This window comes from Ranitomeya variabilis, chromosome 4 (genome assembly GCF_051348905.1).
Source record: "Ranitomeya variabilis isolate aRanVar5 chromosome 4, aRanVar5.hap1, whole genome shotgun sequence".
Taxonomy (NCBI): domain Eukaryota; kingdom Metazoa; phylum Chordata; class Amphibia; order Anura; family Dendrobatidae; genus Ranitomeya; species Ranitomeya variabilis.
The window spans coordinates 485485507-485503947 of record NC_135235.1 but is presented as its reverse complement, the minus strand read 5'-3'; the positions used below and the strand labels follow the sequence as shown (position 1 = coordinate 485503947).

The following is an 18441-nucleotide window of genomic DNA, read 5'->3' as shown; positions in this document are numbered from 1 at the left end:
ACGATTGCTCGCTGGATCCGGACAGCAGTTTTGGAGGCATACTGGGTTAAGAACAGAGTGCCTCCCCCTGGGATTAAGGCACACTCTATCTAGACAGTGGACACCTCATGGGCGGTACACCATAGGACATCCGCCCTGCAACTCTGAAAAGCGGCAATCTGGTCTTCCATCCACACGTTCGCCAAATTTTACAGGGTCCATAGCTACGCTTTGGCGGACGCCAGCCACGGTAGAAGGATCTTGCAGGCGGCAGTGGTGAGTTCTTCAACCTGAACTGAGTTTCTGCTGTTTCCTCCCCAGGGACTGCTTTGGGACATCCTATGGTTTCCTGTGTTCCCCAATGAAGCAATAGAGAAAACAGGATTTTTGGTTACTCACTGTAAAATCTGTTTCGTGGAGCCTTCATTGGGGGACACCGCACCCTCCCATGTTTATCAGCTCTGCTTACTGTGTTATACTGTTGCAGTTTGAGTTGTTTGTTTCTTTTACTTGTTGCTTCTCCTACTGCTTTCTCACTAATTGTTTAACCTAGTGCCAGTCGGTGGGGTGTACACTGAGGAGGAGCTAACTTTTTTGTGTATAGTGACAGCAGCATACACCCATGGTTTCCTGTGTCCCCCAATGAAGGCTCCGAGAAACAGATTTGCATTGAGTAACCAAAAATCCTGTTTTTTAAACTGCTTTGTGAAAATGTAGATACTGGTTAAGTTTTTATATAACATTAAATGTGTTCAAAATTTAAATGTATCTGTGTCATAGTGATCATATTTAAGGGGTGTTCACATCTTAACATTTCCTGACCTGTTAAGATTTGATCTGAACTTTGGAATACCTGCTGATCCTAACATTATATAGTGGATGTGGAAAGCATATTTGTGTAATACGATTGTCGTCCTCATATTAGGATCCACCTACAACCTGTGTTCTGATTTGAATCTGACAGGTACACGTACGAACGAATAGATGGAAGAGTAAGGGGCAACCTTCGTCAAGCAGCCATTGACCGATTCTGTAAGCCAGACTCTGATCGCTTTGTATTCCTGCTCTGCACTCGGGCAGGAGGCCTGGGAATCAACCTGACAGCTGCTGATACTTGCATTATCTTTGATTCTGACTGGAACCCGCAGAATGATCTACAAGTAGGATAAACCACCTTTCTTTATAAATATTTTTTATTTCAATACTTTTTTATTTTACTTTTTCACTTGCATTATGTTTGAATTAACTAGCATAGAGGTTGAAACGTAAAGGATCCTTACCATCATAAATCAGAATTTATCCCCAAGAATAAAAAACATACAGAAAACTAAGATGTACATCTTTTTTTTTTCTTTTTGTTCTACATTTTTAGGCACAAGCTCGATGTCATCGTATTGGACAGAGTAAAGCTGTGAAGGTTTATCGTCTGATAACCAGGAATTCCTATGAGCGGGAAATGTTTGATAAAGCGAGTCTTAAGTTGGGACTAGACAAGGCTGTGCTACAAGACATTAATAGAAAAGGCAACACCAATGGAGTAAGTATGATTAACAGAAATGTTTGAGTTTAGATATGTCCCTCAGAACTTGTAGACTATATGTAACAGAAAAATAATCTGGATCCCTGTATTATGCCATGTTGATACATAGAGAGGGTTGTCCAGGATTCAAACTGACGTCTGCTTTTTTCCAGAAGTCTCTCCACTCCTGTCCATCAGTTGTATCTAAATGAGGTTGAGCTGCAATACTAAACAACCTAAAGACAGGCTTGGCACTGGAATAAAAGGAGACTTTTTTTTTTAATAAACCTGAACGACCAATTTAATAGACATAATTATTTTGTGAGGATCTAAATGAGTGTTGTGTTTAGGTACAGCCATTGTCTAAAATAGAAGTTGAAGATCTTCTTAGAAAAGGAGCATATGGTGCACTCATGGATGAAGAAGATGAAGGTTCTAAATTCTGTGAAGAGGACATTGATCAAATTCTACAGCGCAGAACACAAACCATCACCATCCAGTCTGAGGGAAAGGGGTCTACATTTGCTAAGGTAGGAACTACAATGTAAAAGAGGGTGGAGAAGAGAAACAGATGCATAAATGTATTCTTTGAATTTTATCAACCCTAAAAATACAATGTCTTATCCCTCGATAGGCCAGTTTTGTGTCTTCTGGTAATAGAACAGACATCTCTCTAGACGACCCTAACTTTTGGCAAAAATGGGCAAAGATTGCAGAGATGGACACAGATGCTAAAAATGAGAAGGTAACTGATGCTTTAGATAGTTTTGTAATTTGCATTCAAGTATAGTAACTCACTACAGCAGTAATTTCTGCACTCCTTCTCTTGTTTAGGACAGTTTAGTCATTGACCGCCCCCGTGTAAGAAAGCAAACAAAACACTACAATTCATTTGAGGATGATGAACTGATGGAGTTCTCTGAGCTGGAGAGTGATACCGAGGAGCGTCCTACGAGGTCCCGACGATTGAATGACAAAACCCGGAGATATCTGCGGGCAGAATGCTTTAGGGTAGAGAAGAATTTGCTCATATTCGGGTAGGTGATTGTTGTAATAAAGGAAGCATGGTTTATAGGATTTTAGTTCTAGTTTGTGCCAGTGACGACCGCTTGCAAAGCTCAGCATGTTCTAAACAGAGTTTGATGTCTCGATTAGTGAAGAACAGGAGGATAAAGTTGTGACATTTGCACAGTTCAATAGTCTATTAACTTGCAGATAAAGGGTTAATTTGCAGGTTAACCGCATTATTATGGACTCAGTACTGAAAGTGCATCACTCAGGAGAAAACTAACTTTATTTCTCCCAGGAGCTGCAAGCTTTCAGTCATGCAGGAGTGCTCAGAGCAATTACAGTGACAGCACTGAGAGGGGCGGCTGTAAGCATGCCCCTGCACTGAATGACAGCCGGCTCATCAGTGCAGAGAAGGTTGCCAGTTCAGTGAGAGGGCTAGTCCTTAGAAGCTACTCTTGATGCTATTAGCAGTGACTATAGCCATGCCAACACATCTGCTTGACTGAAAGCTGGTGGCCCCAGGGAGAAATAGTTAATTTTCCCCAGGTGCCGTACTTCCAGAATTGCAGCCAATCACCTTCATAACTCTGTTAATTTGAAAATTAACCCTGTATCTGCAGGTTAATAACATTATCGAACATGACATGTTCCCTTTTAAATTAGTGCTGTGACTGCCTCCTCATTTTGTCAGATTACCCCATTGCCGTCCAGTTTCAATCCTCTATGTAGTATGCACAGTATGATCTGCAGTTCTGTTTTGCTTTTCTGTAGAAGTATTGTAATTTGCTCAATCCTTTTCATTTTAATCATGCTAATTCTCTAGCTGGGGACGTTGGAAGGACATCCTTACGCTTGGGCGATTCAAATGGCATTTAAACGAAAAGGATATGGAGATGATCTGCAGGGCTCTCCTGGTTTACTGTGTCAAACATTACAAAGGAGATGAAAAGATCAAAAGTTTCATCTGGGACCTGATCACTCCCACAAAGGACGGATACAACCAGGCTCTGCAAAATCACTCAGGTATGGGCATATTTTTTAAAATCATATATTTTCTGTTTTTTTATCAGCCTGTGATGCATGGATGATACTTTTCATAGGTAGAGAATAGTTTTGTGAACTATGCATTAAACAGTGTGAAATCCCTGAATTTATGGGATATGCCAGACACACATAGTTGTTGTGGATCATTCGGGCCTGTGTCTCTCACAAGGATGGGGTTCTGATGCACACTGCTGTCTGTGGAAATGTGGTTACATAGAAATGTTGACCAACTTTCCACTGAATGCTGTGTATGGTGGGTCCTGTTTTCGAGATGGCTGCAGATTTTATTGGTTAGATTGACATATACTTGTGATAAATTCTGTGGATATGCCATACCTATATGAGGTGTCAATACAGTTTTAAAGTGTTCACCCCTATGTCTTGTCCTTCCTAATTTTATTAGACCTATAGGCAAATTTATCAAAAGAATATGTGGATTAGAGGTTTCTGCAAAGTTTTCCGGACTAGTCGTTTGGACATATGGCACAGTTTCTAGTTTAGCTGCTGCACCCTGGAAACTGCTGTTAAGCAAGAAACCTCTCCCCAAGCCTCCAGTTAGCCTTGTAACTTACAGATGCAAACCTCCCTGCATACACTAATTGGGAGTCGAATATGGAGAGCTTCATCTGTCTGATTTTGATTATTCATATCATTTTTAATCACATGGAATGATTATTTGCTCTTAGGGCTTGCTATAGGTGTTATTGTATAGTATGGTTTATGCAGTGACAGCAATCTGGTCAGCGTGGCAATGCAGCCTAAGGCTATGTTACTTTTTGCAGCGTTTTTTTGTTGTTTTTTTTTATGCTAATTAAAAGCTGCTTTTTTTACATTACCAGTAAAGCCTATGAGATTGCAGAAATCCAATGAGTACACTCTTGTTTGTTTTGTACTGAATTAGAAAACTTGGGTTTTTGAAATCTTATCAATTCTTTCATCGTTTTTTCATCCATAGGAAGCAATGAGAAAGTGTAAAAAGTGGAGGAGACTTTAAAGTAGGCAAAGAATAGGGATATTCTGTTATTGTGGTGCTATCAGATTGCAGACCTCCATTCTGACCATGCTCCCATGGAACTGGCTGGTGGTAAAACTGGAGTCACGTGCCTGACTTCAGATTGCAATTGAGGTTGACACCGGGTGGAGAGAACGTAGAGGACGTGGACTCCTCTCAGCTAATGTGAGTGAGAACGTATCAGAAAGAAGGAAAAGGGCAGCAGCAGGATTGCTTCCTGGATCTGTGTGCAAATTAAAGTTTTTGAACTTTCTAACCTATTTTGGGGGAATGTATTAAGGCTTTTGCACAAGTTCATTTGTGACAAAAAGCCACAATTTTTTTAATTTTTTCTCATGACATGGTTACCAAAATGAGAGAACTTTTTTTTTCTCTCGACACATTAAAAGGTGATTGCGCTTGGTTAGTTATGCAAATTAGGTGTAAGAGATGGGTATATATATATTTATTGCAAAGGATATATGAGATATGTCCTGGCTACTAATGGCCACATCTCAGCCTGAGATTCTCAGCTTTAGGCCGGGGTCACACTTGCGAGTGTGATGTGAGTAACTCTCGCGAGTCTCTCACATCAATACCCGGCACTGCCGCCGGCACTCAAGACTGGAGTGTGTGGATGTATATATTTCTATGCAGTTGGCCTTAGGCCACATTCAGTATTTGGTCAGTATGTTACCTCAGTATCTGTAAGCCAAAACCAGGAGTGGGTGATAAATGCAGAAGTGGTGACGTGTTTCTATTATACTTCCCTGATTGCTCCACTCCTGGTTTTGGCTTACAAGTACTGATGTAAAATACTCACCAAATGCTGAATGTGTGACCATGACCTTAAAATAAGCCCTGAATCTTTTCTTCAGCTATGATCCAGGCCTAGTTATAGCCTATTAAATTACAGGCTGTAGAGATCAGAGAGAGGCAATGTGTGAGCTCCTCTTGTCCCTGTGTGACACTACGTTTTATGCATCACACCTGCAAAAATTTTTTTTTTTTTTTTTAAATGTATTGAAAAAACTAAACTAATTTGGCATTGTTGCAAAATTTGCTTGTCACAATAATAATAAAGCCAAAAATATATTTTGTGATCCTTTTGCTTTAAAAAAAATGGAAGAAAAAGCAACCAAAAATGTCTTATGAATTCAAGATGGTATCAATAAAAACTACACTTTGTCGCGCAACAAATTAGCCATCCTACAGCTCTGTCACCATGCTGTAGCGTTATTTTAAATGACAGGTTCCTTTTGACACCTATGACGTATAAGTATGTCACAGGTTGTGTTCCTGTATTTGCTCCGGCACTGAGAATTTTTTTCCCATTTTCCAGTACACTATATGATAAAATTAATAGTGTCGTTCAGAAGTACAACTTATCCCACAAAAAACAAGCCCTCATATAGCCATATTGACCGAAAAATAAAAAAGTTATGGCTCTGGAAAGAAGGGGAGCAAAAGACGAAAAGGAAAATCCCAAGGTCGTGAAGGGGTTAATGCTGTTAGTGGTTCGGGCAGCATGAATTGGCCATCTGATTCCCTTTAACTCCTTCATGACCTTGGACGTATCCATGTTCTCAGGTTTGGGAAGTACTTAACAACTTTGGATGCAACAGGAACTGTTTGCGCATGATCGCTGCTGGTTGTTCAACTCATAGGACAAATGATACCCGTGCCCGCACCACTCCCGGCAGTTTAACCCGCTACATGCTGCTATTGATAGTGATCGCAGCATTTAGAAAGCAGGCAGATGGAGGTGGGTTCGTCTCTGCTCTGCTATCATTGCCATGGTGACCCAATGTCGTCATGGCGACATCCGGATCACCAGAACTAGCAAACTTGTTACATGATGCTCAAAGCATGGTGTATCAAGCTTGTATGTCAGAGTAGCACTGACCGTTTATAAAGCATAGCAATGCTGGAGCTATGCTTGATAAGTGATCACAGTAAAAAAGTGAAAGTCCCTTAGAGGGACTAAGTAAAAAAGGAAAAGAAAAAAAATAGAAATACAAATGTTTGGTATCGCTGCGTCTGAAGCGACCTGACCTATAAACCTGTAACACTAGTTAACCCCTTCAGTGAACAACATAAAAAACAAGCCAAAAAATGCTTTATTATTATTTATTATAGCGCCATTTATTCCATGGCACTTTACATGTGAGGAGGGGTACACATAATAAAAACAGGTACAATAATCTTGAACAATACAAGTTACAACTGGTACAGGAGGAGAGAGGACCCTGCCCGCGAGGGCTCACAATCTACAAGCTTTATCATCATACCGCCTAACAAAAGGTGGAATAAAATGCAATCAAAAAGTCGAATGTAAATAAAAATGGTACCACTGAATTTCTCATCTTCTTCTGCAAAAGACAAGCTGCAGTTCCATCAGCAAAAAAATAAAAAAGTTATAGCTCTCAGAATAAAGCGATGCAAAATAATTATTTTTTCTATAAAATAGTTTTTATTGTGTAAAAGCTCCAAAACAAAAAGGATATAAATGTGGTATCACTGTAATTGTACTGACCCGAAGAATAAAGCTGCCTATCACTTTTACCACACGAGGAACGGCAAAAATAAAAATCCCTAAAAACAATTCTTGAATTGCTGGTTTTCGTTCATTCTACCTCTCAAAATTATAGCTATAAAAATATGTCACACGTCTTTTAGTGTGTAACAGCAGCCATGCATAAAAAAAAATATAAATCTGGTATCACTGTAATCGCACTGACCTGAAGAATAAAGTTCTTAAAAATAAAGATTTTTTCCATTCTGTCTTCCAAAGATTGCAGTAAGACTCGGCTCACATTTATCCTGCACTCTGTGCTGAGTGCTTACATCGGGGTTTCTGTGTGATACATGATTCAAATGGAAACCTCGGCGGAAGATTCCCTATAATGAGGCAATTGTGGATTCTGTGGATGCCATTTGGCTTATGTTCCAGCGGAGTCCGTCTTTCTAGACGTGCATAAAACATGGTCCGCCATAGTTTTGTGCACTTATGAAATGGACACCACTGTACAGAGCGTAGACAGAATCCAGAGTGACTCTGCTGACTCGTAGTGAGTGGATCCCTTGGGTATTTCATCTGAATCCCGTCACTCGGAGATTTAGATGGAAACCTCCGAGTAAGTGCTCAGCGTAGAATGCAGAATAAATGTGATCCCAGACATTATATAAAATGTTTTCCACAAAAGCTTCAAATCAATCCACAAAAAAAGCAAGTCCCCACTCATGTCTGACATCTGTTCTTGGAAATATAGTGGCCTTCCATGTTACTGATAGTACAAAAAAAAGCTAAATGGCTCCTCGCCCCCAAAAGAAATTCAGCAAATTCTGCGCTCGCAAATCCAAATTCCCCCTTTCCTTCTGAGCCCCAGTGTGCACAAACCACATTTAGTGTCCACATGTTTGGCATTTCTATAGCGATGAGAGCCTGCCTAATTTACGGTTGCATGTCTCGAGAAGCGCGACCTGGGTACTACAACATACTGTTGACTGCAATGGCAGCTTGCAGTTTTCACTCGGCAACATCCACTGCTGCTTGTTTCTGGAAAACACCCATGGAGTCAAAATCATCACTACACCTATAGATAACTTTGCAAAGGGGTATACTTTCCAAAATGGGGTAACTTAAACGGGCTTCTGCCCCTATAGCACTTTGGGGCTCTGTAAACTATTCTAGGAAAATGTGGGCTCCAGGAGGCAAATAGCGCTCCGTCCCTCCCAAGTCTCGCCATATGACTAAGCAGTACAGCTCAGCCACATAGGGGGTATTTCTATATTCAGCAGAAATTGTGGGACAGATTTTGTTGCCATTTTTACCCATTTCCCAGTATGAAAATGTAAAATATGGGACTAACACAATTTTGTTGGTAAAAATTTAATTATTTTTTCTTCACTGCCCAATCGTATAAAATTCTGTAACACACCTGTGGTGTCAATATGATCATTGCATCCCTAGATGAAATTCATTGAGAGGTGTAGTTTGTAAAATAGGGTAAATTATGGGGGGTTCTTCTGTTCGGCATTTCAGGTGCTCTCCCAGTTGGTCATGGCACCTGCAAACTATAATCATAAAATCTGCACAATAGTATGGAGCTTCTTCCCTTCTGAGCTTGGAACTGTTCCTGAAAAGTATTTCGTGATTACATGTAGGGTATTGTCACACTCAGGAGATACTTTTTACCACGAACTTGGATCCATTTTTTCCTGCTAGTCCTTAGACAAATTAAAAACTTGTAGCTTAAACAACATTTTAGTGGTAAAAATGTAATCACCGTATTTTAAGACGCACCCCCAAATTTGGTGAGGAATTTTTTTTTTATGTTTAATGGGGGTCTGTCTTATAATGCCCGTGTCCATCTTACAAATCATATGTCCCTCATCCTGGTATCTATATAACCCCTATCCTTGTGCTAGCACATGCCCCCCTGTGCTGCTGTCAGGCACATGCCCCCCTGGTCACTATATGCCCCCTGTGCTACTGGCAGACACATGCCCCCCTGGGTCACTATATGCCCCCCTGTGCTGGCAGACACATGCCCCCCTGGGTCATCATATGCCCCCCTGTGCTGGCAGGCACATGCCCCCCGGTCACAATATGCCCCCCTGTGCTGGCAGGGACATGCCCCCCTGTGCTGCTGGCAGGTACATGCCCCCCCCCCGGTCACAATATGCCCCCCTGTGCTGCTGACAGGTACAGCCCCTCGGTCACTGTATGCCCCCCAGTGCTGCTGGCAGGTACAGGCCCCCCCGGTCACTATATGCCCCCCTGTGCTGCTGACAGGTACAGCCTCCCCGGTCACTATATGCCCCCCCGGTGCTGCTGGGAGGTACAGGACCCCCTGGTCACTATATGCCCCCTGTGCTGCTGACAGGTACAGCCCCCCGGTCACTATATGCCCCCTGTGCTGCTGGCAGACACATGCCCCCCCTGTGCTGCTGGCAGGCACATGCCCCCCCCCCCCCCCCGTGCTGCTGGCAGACACATGCCCCCCCTGTGCTGCTGGCAGACACATGCCCCCCCTGTGCTGCTGGCAGACACATGCCCCCCCTGTGCTGCTGGCAGACACATGCCCCCCCTGTGCTGCTGGCAGACACATGCCCCCCTGTGCTGCTGGCAGACACATGCCCCCCCTGTGCTGCTGGCAGGCACATGCCCCCCCTGTGCTGCTGGCAGGCACATGCCCCCCCTGTGCTGCTGGCAGGCACATGCCCCCCCTGTGCTGCTGGCAGGCACATGCCCCCCCTGAGCTGCTGGCAGGCACATGCCACCCCCCCTCTGCTGCTGGCAGGCACATGCCAACCCCCTTTGCTGCTGGCAGACACATGACCCCCCTTGTGCTGCTGGCAGACACATGCTTCCCCTCCCCGTGCTGCTGGCAGTCACAAGCTTCCCCCCCCCCCCCCCCCCCCCCTCCCCCGTGCTGCTGGCAGACACGTGCTTCCCCCCAGGGCTGTGGAGTCGGTGAGCCACAGTTGCGACTCCTACTCCTGGATTTTATCAGGTTCCGACTCCGACTCCTTCATAAATGGCCAATTCGTAACAATAAATTTACTGTTGTAAAATATTAACATCACGCTTATTCAGTTTCTCACCATCATATAAGTAATCATACCACTTAGAGCAAAAACTATATTTATTAGAATACAATTAGAATATAGCAAATAACTTTTATAAACTTTTATAAACTCTTTGAAGTAAATATGCAATAAACACTTCATATTATGCAGTTAATAAGAAGAAATCTATAAATTTGTCCTCAAAAGAAGTATTGCCTCTGTCAGATCCTCCTTCATGGATGCCCTCAAATCTGATCTAATTATTTTGAGAGCAGAGAACAACCTCTCTACACTAACTTGGGTTGGTGGCAAAGCAGTAACCACTTGGGCAACATCTCTGACAATGTCAGGATACAGAGGAATCGCTTGTTGCACTGTTATTTTTGATGAACGGTCAAATTTCTCAATTTATTTTAGTGCACATGAAAAATTCTGCTGAAATGTACTGGCTGTGTTCTTTGATGGGGATGACTCTTCTTCTATGCGGGAATGCTTTGCACGGTCCTTGTGATCCAAATATTTTTCGAAATTAAATTCTTCATCAGTTGATGAGGGTGAAGATGTGGCAGGACGACCAAATTCTTCTTGTTCCTCCTGGCTGTTCTGCAACCCTTTCATCCTTACTGCTATTTCAAACAGAGCTTCTTTTCCTTTAGTTAGCTGTTGATCATCTAGAAGAATCCGATGCATTGGGTTTACATAAACAGCTGCCAAAAGAATGTTATTTTGTAATAGTAGCTCCTCTCTCCGTTTCATTGATGTAGCAATGCCACTTGCAATTAACCTCCTCTTTGGGACAGGCGAAACATCAGGTTCTTCCACTCCTTTAAGAAAATACCTGGAGTTAAGTCCTCTGCTTATAATTTTTTAGTCACTGTAAATGGGTGCTCTAGCAATTTTTCCAGCTCAGTCACCTGATTCCACTGACTTTCACTTAGCGTCAGTTGAGGGTTAGCCATGTCTACAAGAAAGGTTTTCAGTTCAACCAAGCGCTGAATCATTAAGTACTGCCCCATCGTGTGGCTTGATCAAAAATTGCCCCCTTTCCAGCATGTCTCTTCAAAATTGAGTCAACTTTAGGGGTTCTGGCTACAGTAGCCAATTTTCTCACCTTGCCAATCAGTGCAGCAGCATGTCCTTCTTGCAGACTGTCTCTTATAGCCAGCTGCAGCGTATGCACAACACAGCGCATGTGATGAATGAAAGAACATATTGACACAGTTTCAACAAGATCATCTAAACTATCATGTTGCTGTTCATCTGAAGCAACTTCAGTTTGCTCCTCCGTTACAATACTGTGTTCCTCTATTGCAAACATTTCTGTGTCTGTGGGCCCAGAATTTTCTTCTAGCTGCTGGTCACCATCAGTACTCTCATTCATTAGCTTAATAGTACTTATCATATTTGAAGCATTGTCAGTTACAACAGAAAGAACTTGCTCTTTTTTAAGTTCATAATCTTGCAGAACCTTTTCCACCAAGACCTGGAGAAACTCACTGGTGTGATGAGCTTTGGTGTCTTTTACTGCCAATGTCTTGGTAACTATTTCATTTTTGTCACAAACAAATCGGACATTGATGGCAAAATAGTTCACTCTGTGACGTGTGCAGGCATCCATTTTAAGAAACAGAAAGCGTCCCTTGAGAGTTTTTTTTAAGTTTTTCCTTTTGTTTAAAAGCTTCATCGATTACTAATTTTCTAATACTCTCTCTCTCCAGAGAAACACCAAGCTTGCGGGCCATTTCCCCATTCGGACACACAAAAGCTGGTCGTGAAAATAATGAAATAGGCACACTATCCTTTACAACAAGCTCTAAGATCTGTTTTTTTTTAAAATGTATCTACTGTCATTGTCACAGTAACTTTGTCACTGACAAAATATCTTGCAACTGATGGCTGCAAAGTTCTCTGCTCCTTTGTTTGGCTGGAAGAGCTGGGCACTGGTTCATTGGTTTGGATGCAGTCTTTCTCATCACTGCTTTCAGTACTTCTGGATGAAAGCGCTGTAAATGTCTCTTTAGATTAGAAGCTCTGGTAGGAGCATTTTTATCTTTGCCTGAATATGCACTGATCTTGGCTTCACAGCATTTGTTTTCGTCTGGATCATTTGTCATACACTGACAGACAAAATGTTTTCTATCTTGAGTGATGGTGAAATGTTCAAATACAGCTGATTTGATGTGACGCTTCTTTGACATTCTCTGGTTTTTAATTCTGCATTCACAATCCAAATGACAATTGTTTTTCCTAAAAACAATTGTACAAAATTATTGCCAGGTCGTACAACTGATATAGTGGTCAGTAATACCGTTAATCCTCATGTACTCACAGTTAACTGATGCAAAGTTTGTTGAAAGGATAATACTTCTTACAGTCTTCCTCTTCTGAGTAGCAGCTGTGAGATGCTTGGAAGACGCACACCTAGTAAACATCTAGTCTAGAGGAGGAGCTTTACTACTAAGAATTTGCAACACATTTTCAGTTTCATACATTGTAAGTAGGGGGGTTGGGGCACCATGAGGTTAACCAAGTATAAGATTAGATAAGGGCAGTGGAGAACACACAAGAAGTAAGAAATGTCTCTATCTCCAGCAGAACTGCTTATCACTGTTGTTCATAGTTTGATAGAACATATATATTTGAGTAACATTTATAAAATTCATATGAAAGTTCAATTATGAAATATTAATACATTTTTTTTTTAAAGCTGGAGTCGGTACATTTCTACCGACTCCAACCAAAACTAACTCCGACTCGCCGACTCCACAACCCTGCTTCCCCCCCTGTGCTGCTGGCAGACACATGCTTCCCCCCTCCTGTGCTGTTGGCAGACACATGCTCCCCCCCCCCCCATGCTGCTGGCAGATACATGCCTCCCGTTCTGCTAGCAGACACATGCCCCCCCCCTGTGCTGCTGGCAGGCACATGCCACCCCCCCCGTGCTTCTGGCAGGCATATGCCACCCCCCCGTGCTGCTGGCAGACACATGCCCCCCCTCCTGTGCTGCTGGCAGACACATGACCCCCCCTTGTGCTGCTGGCAGACATATGCCCCCCCTGTGCTGCTGGCAGACACAAGCTTCCCCTCCTGTACTGCTGGCAGACACATGCTTCCCCCCCTGCTGCTGGCAGACACATGCTTTCCCCCCGTGCTGCTGGCAGGCATATGCCACCCCCCCTGTGCTGCTGGCAGACACATGCCCCCCCCTCAGGTGCTGCTGGCAGACACATGCCCCCCCCTCAGGTGCTGCTGGCAGACACATGCCCCCCCTGTGCTGCTGGCAGACACATGCCCCCCCTCAGGTGCTGCTGGCAGACACATGCCCCCCCCTCAGGTGCTGCTGGCAGACACATGCCCCCCCTGTGCTGCTGGCAGACACAAGCTCCCCCCCCCCCCCCCCCGTACTGCTGGCAGACACATGCTTCCCCCCCCTCCTGTGCTGCTGGCTTACGCATGCTTCCCCTCCCCCCCCCGTGCTGCTGGCAGACACATGCCCCCCGTGCTGCTGGCAGACACATGCTTCCCCCCCTGTGCTGCTGGCAGACACATGCCCCCCCCCCCTCTGCTGCTGGCAGACACATCCCCCCCTGCTTCTGGCAGACTCATGCTTCCCCCCCACTGTGCTGCTGGCAGACACATGCCCCCCCCTGTGCTGCTGGCAGACACATGCCCTCTGTGCTGCTGGCAGACACATGCTTCCCCCCCGTGCTGCTGGCAGACACATTCTTCCCCCCCCCCCCCCCCCTGTGCGGCTGGCAAACACATGCCCCCCCCTGTGCTGCTGGCAGACACATGCCCCCCCCCCCCCGTGCTGCTGGCAGACACATGCCCCCCGTGCTGCTGGCAGACACATGATAAAATAACAAACACTTAACTCACCTTCTGATGATGGCTCTGTGCTCGTAGCTCCTCGGTTGTGCTTCCTCTTTCCCAGGCATCGGATCATGTGACCTGGGCACAAAATGATGTCATCACTGTGCTGTGCCAATCACATGATCGGATGTCAGCACAGACACAGGAAACACAACCGAGGAGCTGTGAGCAGGGAGCCATCATCGGAAGATGAGTTAAGGCTGGTTTCACATTTGCGTTTTTTGCTGCTGCGTTTTTCCGCAAAAAACGCATGCGTTTTTTTTCCAATGTTTAACATTAAAAACGCATGCGTTTTTTTTCCTATGTTTAACATTAAAAACGCATGCGTTTTTTTGCATGCGTTTTGCCGCGTTTGACAACGCATGCGTTTTTTTCATGCTTGCGTTTTGTTGCAGAAATGCAACATGTAGTAATTTCTAGAGGCGTTTTTTTGCCGCAGAAAAAGCATGCGTTTTTTTGCGGCAAAAAAAGTATTGCTGTCTATGTAAACGCATGCGTTTTTAAGCACGTGTTTGTTTGCGTTAAAAACGCATGCGTTTTTATAGAAAAAAACAAGAATAAACACTGATAAGCCACCCCCCACCATCAAGGTGATAAAGGGATCCAAACCCTAACCCTACCCCTAACCCTAAAGCTAGTAATTCAATTGCCAGCTTTTCATTTCTCCTGCCTAAACCCGACATGATATGAGACATGGTTTACATACAGTAAACCATGTCATATCCACCTTTTTTTTGCATATTCCACACTACTAATGTTAGTAGTGTGTATGTGCAAAATTTCGACGCTGTAGCTATTAATTTTAAGGGTTAAATCGTGGAAAAAATTGGCGTGGGCTCCCGCGCAATTTTCTCCGCCAGAGTGGTAAAGCCAGTGACTGAGGGCAGATATCAATAGCCTGGAGAGGGTCCACGGTTATTGGCCCCCCCTGGCTACAAACATCTGCCCCCAGCCACCCCAAAAAAGGCACATCTGGAAGATGCGCCTATTCTGGCACTTGGCCACTCTCTTCCCACTCCCGTGTAGCGGTGGGATATGGGGTAATGAAGGGTTAATGTCACCTTGCTATTGTAAGGTGACATTAAGCCAGATTAATAATGGAGAGGCGTCAATTATGACACCTATCCATTATTAATCCAATTGTATGAAATGGTTAAAAAAAACACACACACAATATTGCAAAGTATTTTAATGAAAAACACACAGGTTGTTGTAATTTTTTATTGCTCTCTCAATCCACCTGAAGACCATCGTTCTGTAACAAATTAAAAATAATAAACCAACAATATACATGCCTTCCGTAGATCTGTGACGTCCCACGATGTAAATCCATCTGAAGGGGTTAAAATATTTTACAGGCAGGAGCTCTGCTATAATGCAGCTGTGCTCCTGCCTGTAAACCCCGGGGAATGAAGGTAATGTAGGTCAATGACCTATAGTTACCTTCAGTCGCGGTGATGCGCCCTCTGCTGGATGTCCTCATATGACGTCGAGCGTGGGAAAAAGTTCCCAGGCTGCAGTTCATGAGGACATCCAGCAGAGGGCGCATCACCGCGACTGAAGAGTATAAGAGTACATATAAGAGTGACCGGGGGGCCATATCCATGATGGGAGGGAGGGAAGATGCAGGCACATGTAATATTCGCTGCTCCCCTGTGAATCAACTCTGCACAGGTTCAGCACCGAGGTGATGGACAGCAGGTGCAGTGAATATTACATGAGTCTAATGAGCGGGAGCACAGGACCTCCTGCTGTCTCTGCAGCTGGCAGCCAGCCCACCCCAGCTCTCTGACACCACTCCAGAGCCGCCCCCCCTCCTCTACAGCACAGCGCACAGAATTGGATTATAAGATGCACCCCCCACTTTCCCCCAAAATTTGGGGGAACAAAAGTCCGTCTTATAATCCGAAAAATACGGTATTCTTTCTTCACTGATCAATGGTATACAATTCTGTGCGGCACATGTGGTATCAATATGATCACTGCACCTCTAGATGAATTAATTGAGCGGTATGAATTAATTGAGCGGTGTAGTTTGTAAAATGGTGTCACTTATGGGGGGTTCTGCTATTCTGGCACCTTAGGGACTCTACTAATGTGACATGGCACTCTCAAACCAGTCCAGCAAAATCTGAACTCCAATGTGGCGCTTCCTCCCTCCTGATCTTTACACTGTGCCTCAAAAGTAGACCACATAGTAGTTCTATAGGGTATTGATGTACTCAGGAGACATTGCACAGCAAATTTTATAGTCCATTTTCTCCTGGTATCCTTGAGAAAATTTGGGGCTAAAACATTTTTGTGGGAATTTTATTTTATTTTTTTTCATTTTCACAGATCAACATTGTAAAATTCTGTGAATCACCTGTGGTTTCAAGGTACTCACCACACATGTAGATAAATTCCTTGAGAGGGTCTAGTTTCTGATATTGAGTCACTTATGGGGGATTTTCACTAGTGATGAGCGAATATACTCGTTACTCGAGATTTCCCACGCACGCTCGGGTGTCCTACGAGTATTTTTTAGTGCTTGGAGATTTAGTTTTTATTGCCGCAGCTGAATGATTTACATCTGTTAGCCAGCATAAGTACATGTGGGGGTTGCCTGGTTGCTAGGGAATCCCCACATGCACTTATGCTGGCTAACAGATGTAAATCAGTCAGCTGAGGCAATAAAAACGAAATCTCCGAGCACTAAAAAATACTCGTAGGACACCTGAGTGTGCGCGGGAAATCTCGAGTAACGAGTATATTCGCTCATCACTAGTTTCCACTGTTAAGCCACATAAGGGACTCTCCAAACGTGACATAACACCCGCAGACCATTCCATCACAGTCTGTCGTCCAAAACCTCACTCCTTCCTTTCTGAGTTCGGCCGTGTGCCTAAACAGTAGTTTTTCCCCACATATGGGGTATTCACATACTCCGGAGACCACACAAGAAATTTGGGGTTGCATTTTCTCCTTTTACCCTTGTGGAAATAAAATGAGGGTTAAAATAACATTTTTGGGGGAAAATGTAATTTATTTATTTTTTTTTCCATGGCTCAACGTCATAAATTTCTGTGAAGCACCTAGGGGTTTAAGGTGCTCACCACACATCTCGATAAGTTCCTTGAGGTGTCTAGTTTCCAAAATGGGGTAGTTTTTGTGGGGGATTTCACTGCTTCGGTACATCAGGAGCTCTCCAAAGGCGACATGGCGTCCGCTCTCAATTCCAGCCAATTTTGATTTTAAAAAGTCAAATGGTGCTCCTTACCTTCTGATCCGTGCTGTGCGTATAAACAGTAGTTTTCCCCAAATGGTATAAAATTCTGTAACACACCCATGGTGTCAACATGATCACTGCACCCCTAGATGAATTCATTGAGAGGTGTAGTTCGTAAAATGGGTTCACTAATGGGGGAGGTTCTGCTGTTTTGGCACCTCATGGGTTCTCCCAGTGGGTCATGGCACCTGCAAACTATAGCAGTAAAATCTGGCGCTCCTTCCCTTCTGAGCTCTGCCATGTGCCCAAACAGTGGTTTACCCCCACATATGGGGTATCGGCGTGCTCAGGAGAAATTGCACAGAAAAATTAGGGATACATTTTATTCTGTTTCCCTTGTGAAAATGAAAAAGTGGAAAAGTTTTGGGTCCTTTTTCTAGAGACCTGAACCCCCTTTGACTGAGTACGACCCCTGCTGGCGGACGGTTCCCTACCGTCGCCAGAGTCCTCCGCGGTCGACAAAGTGACGTTCTGACTTAAAGAGGGTCCCTGGAGAGAGTCTATTGCTTTGGCCAGGGAAGCCATAGACTGTGACAGGGAAGCAGCCCACTCAGGGGGACTAGGCTCAGTAGGGTCTGTGGCGGCGGCGGGTGATGGCTGTTCACAGGCCGGGTCACAGTCTGTACATAACGGAGTATTGTGAGCACGGGGCAAGGCAGTATTGCAAGTGGCACATGAGGTAAAAAAAACTGTGTTTTTTGTTAACCTGTTTTGGCCTCCTTAGATTGAGACAGTGTGTCCTTAAGGGTTAAAGGCAGAGTATGCGCTACAGGTGCAGAAAAGGGGTTAAGCTCTCTTCCAGACACTGATGCTGCTTACCCAAGGTCCTGTTCCTGTGTCCCCAGGGAAGAAGTCGGTGGTCTGAAAACCGCAGAAGGATTTTCGGCCGTCCTGTAGTGTTGCTGGTGGTGCTGTCAATCAGCGTGGCCGCACAGCCGTTGCAAATCAGGCTGGCTGAAAAATCATGGCCCCCGAGATTAGCAGGAACATGGGCAGTAGCTCCGGCGGTGTGAGGCGCCATTCAATTTGCGGCCTAATCTGGCTAAAAGCCGGGAGCTACATTTCTGGGGCCTGCCGGCGGTGCGCTCCGGCTGAGAAGAAGGGCGCCGCGACGGGACACAGACCGACTGCCGCTGGCACCAGGCCAGTGCCTCCTCTCCCCAGGGACCAGGACTCGCACCT

General features: G+C 44.5%; 1 protein-coding gene across 5 annotated transcripts in view; it reads left to right on the top strand.

Moving 5' to 3' along the window:
- Positions 1–18441, top strand: part of CHD6 (chromodomain helicase DNA binding protein 6) — a 229436-nt gene that overhangs the window by 166101 nt on the left and 44894 nt on the right. For all 5 annotated transcript variants that reach the window (XM_077251925.1, XM_077251921.1, XM_077251924.1 and 2 more), the window contains exons 17-22: positions 944–1139; positions 1352–1516; positions 1849–2028; positions 2133–2243; positions 2333–2535; positions 3333–3532. In XM_077251925.1, the coding sequence (XP_077108040.1) occupies positions 944–1139; positions 1352–1516; positions 1849–2028; positions 2133–2243; positions 2333–2535; positions 3333–3532 (1055 nt within the window). The remainder of the gene's footprint in view (positions 1–943; positions 1140–1351; positions 1517–1848; positions 2029–2132; positions 2244–2332; positions 2536–3332; positions 3533–18441) is intronic.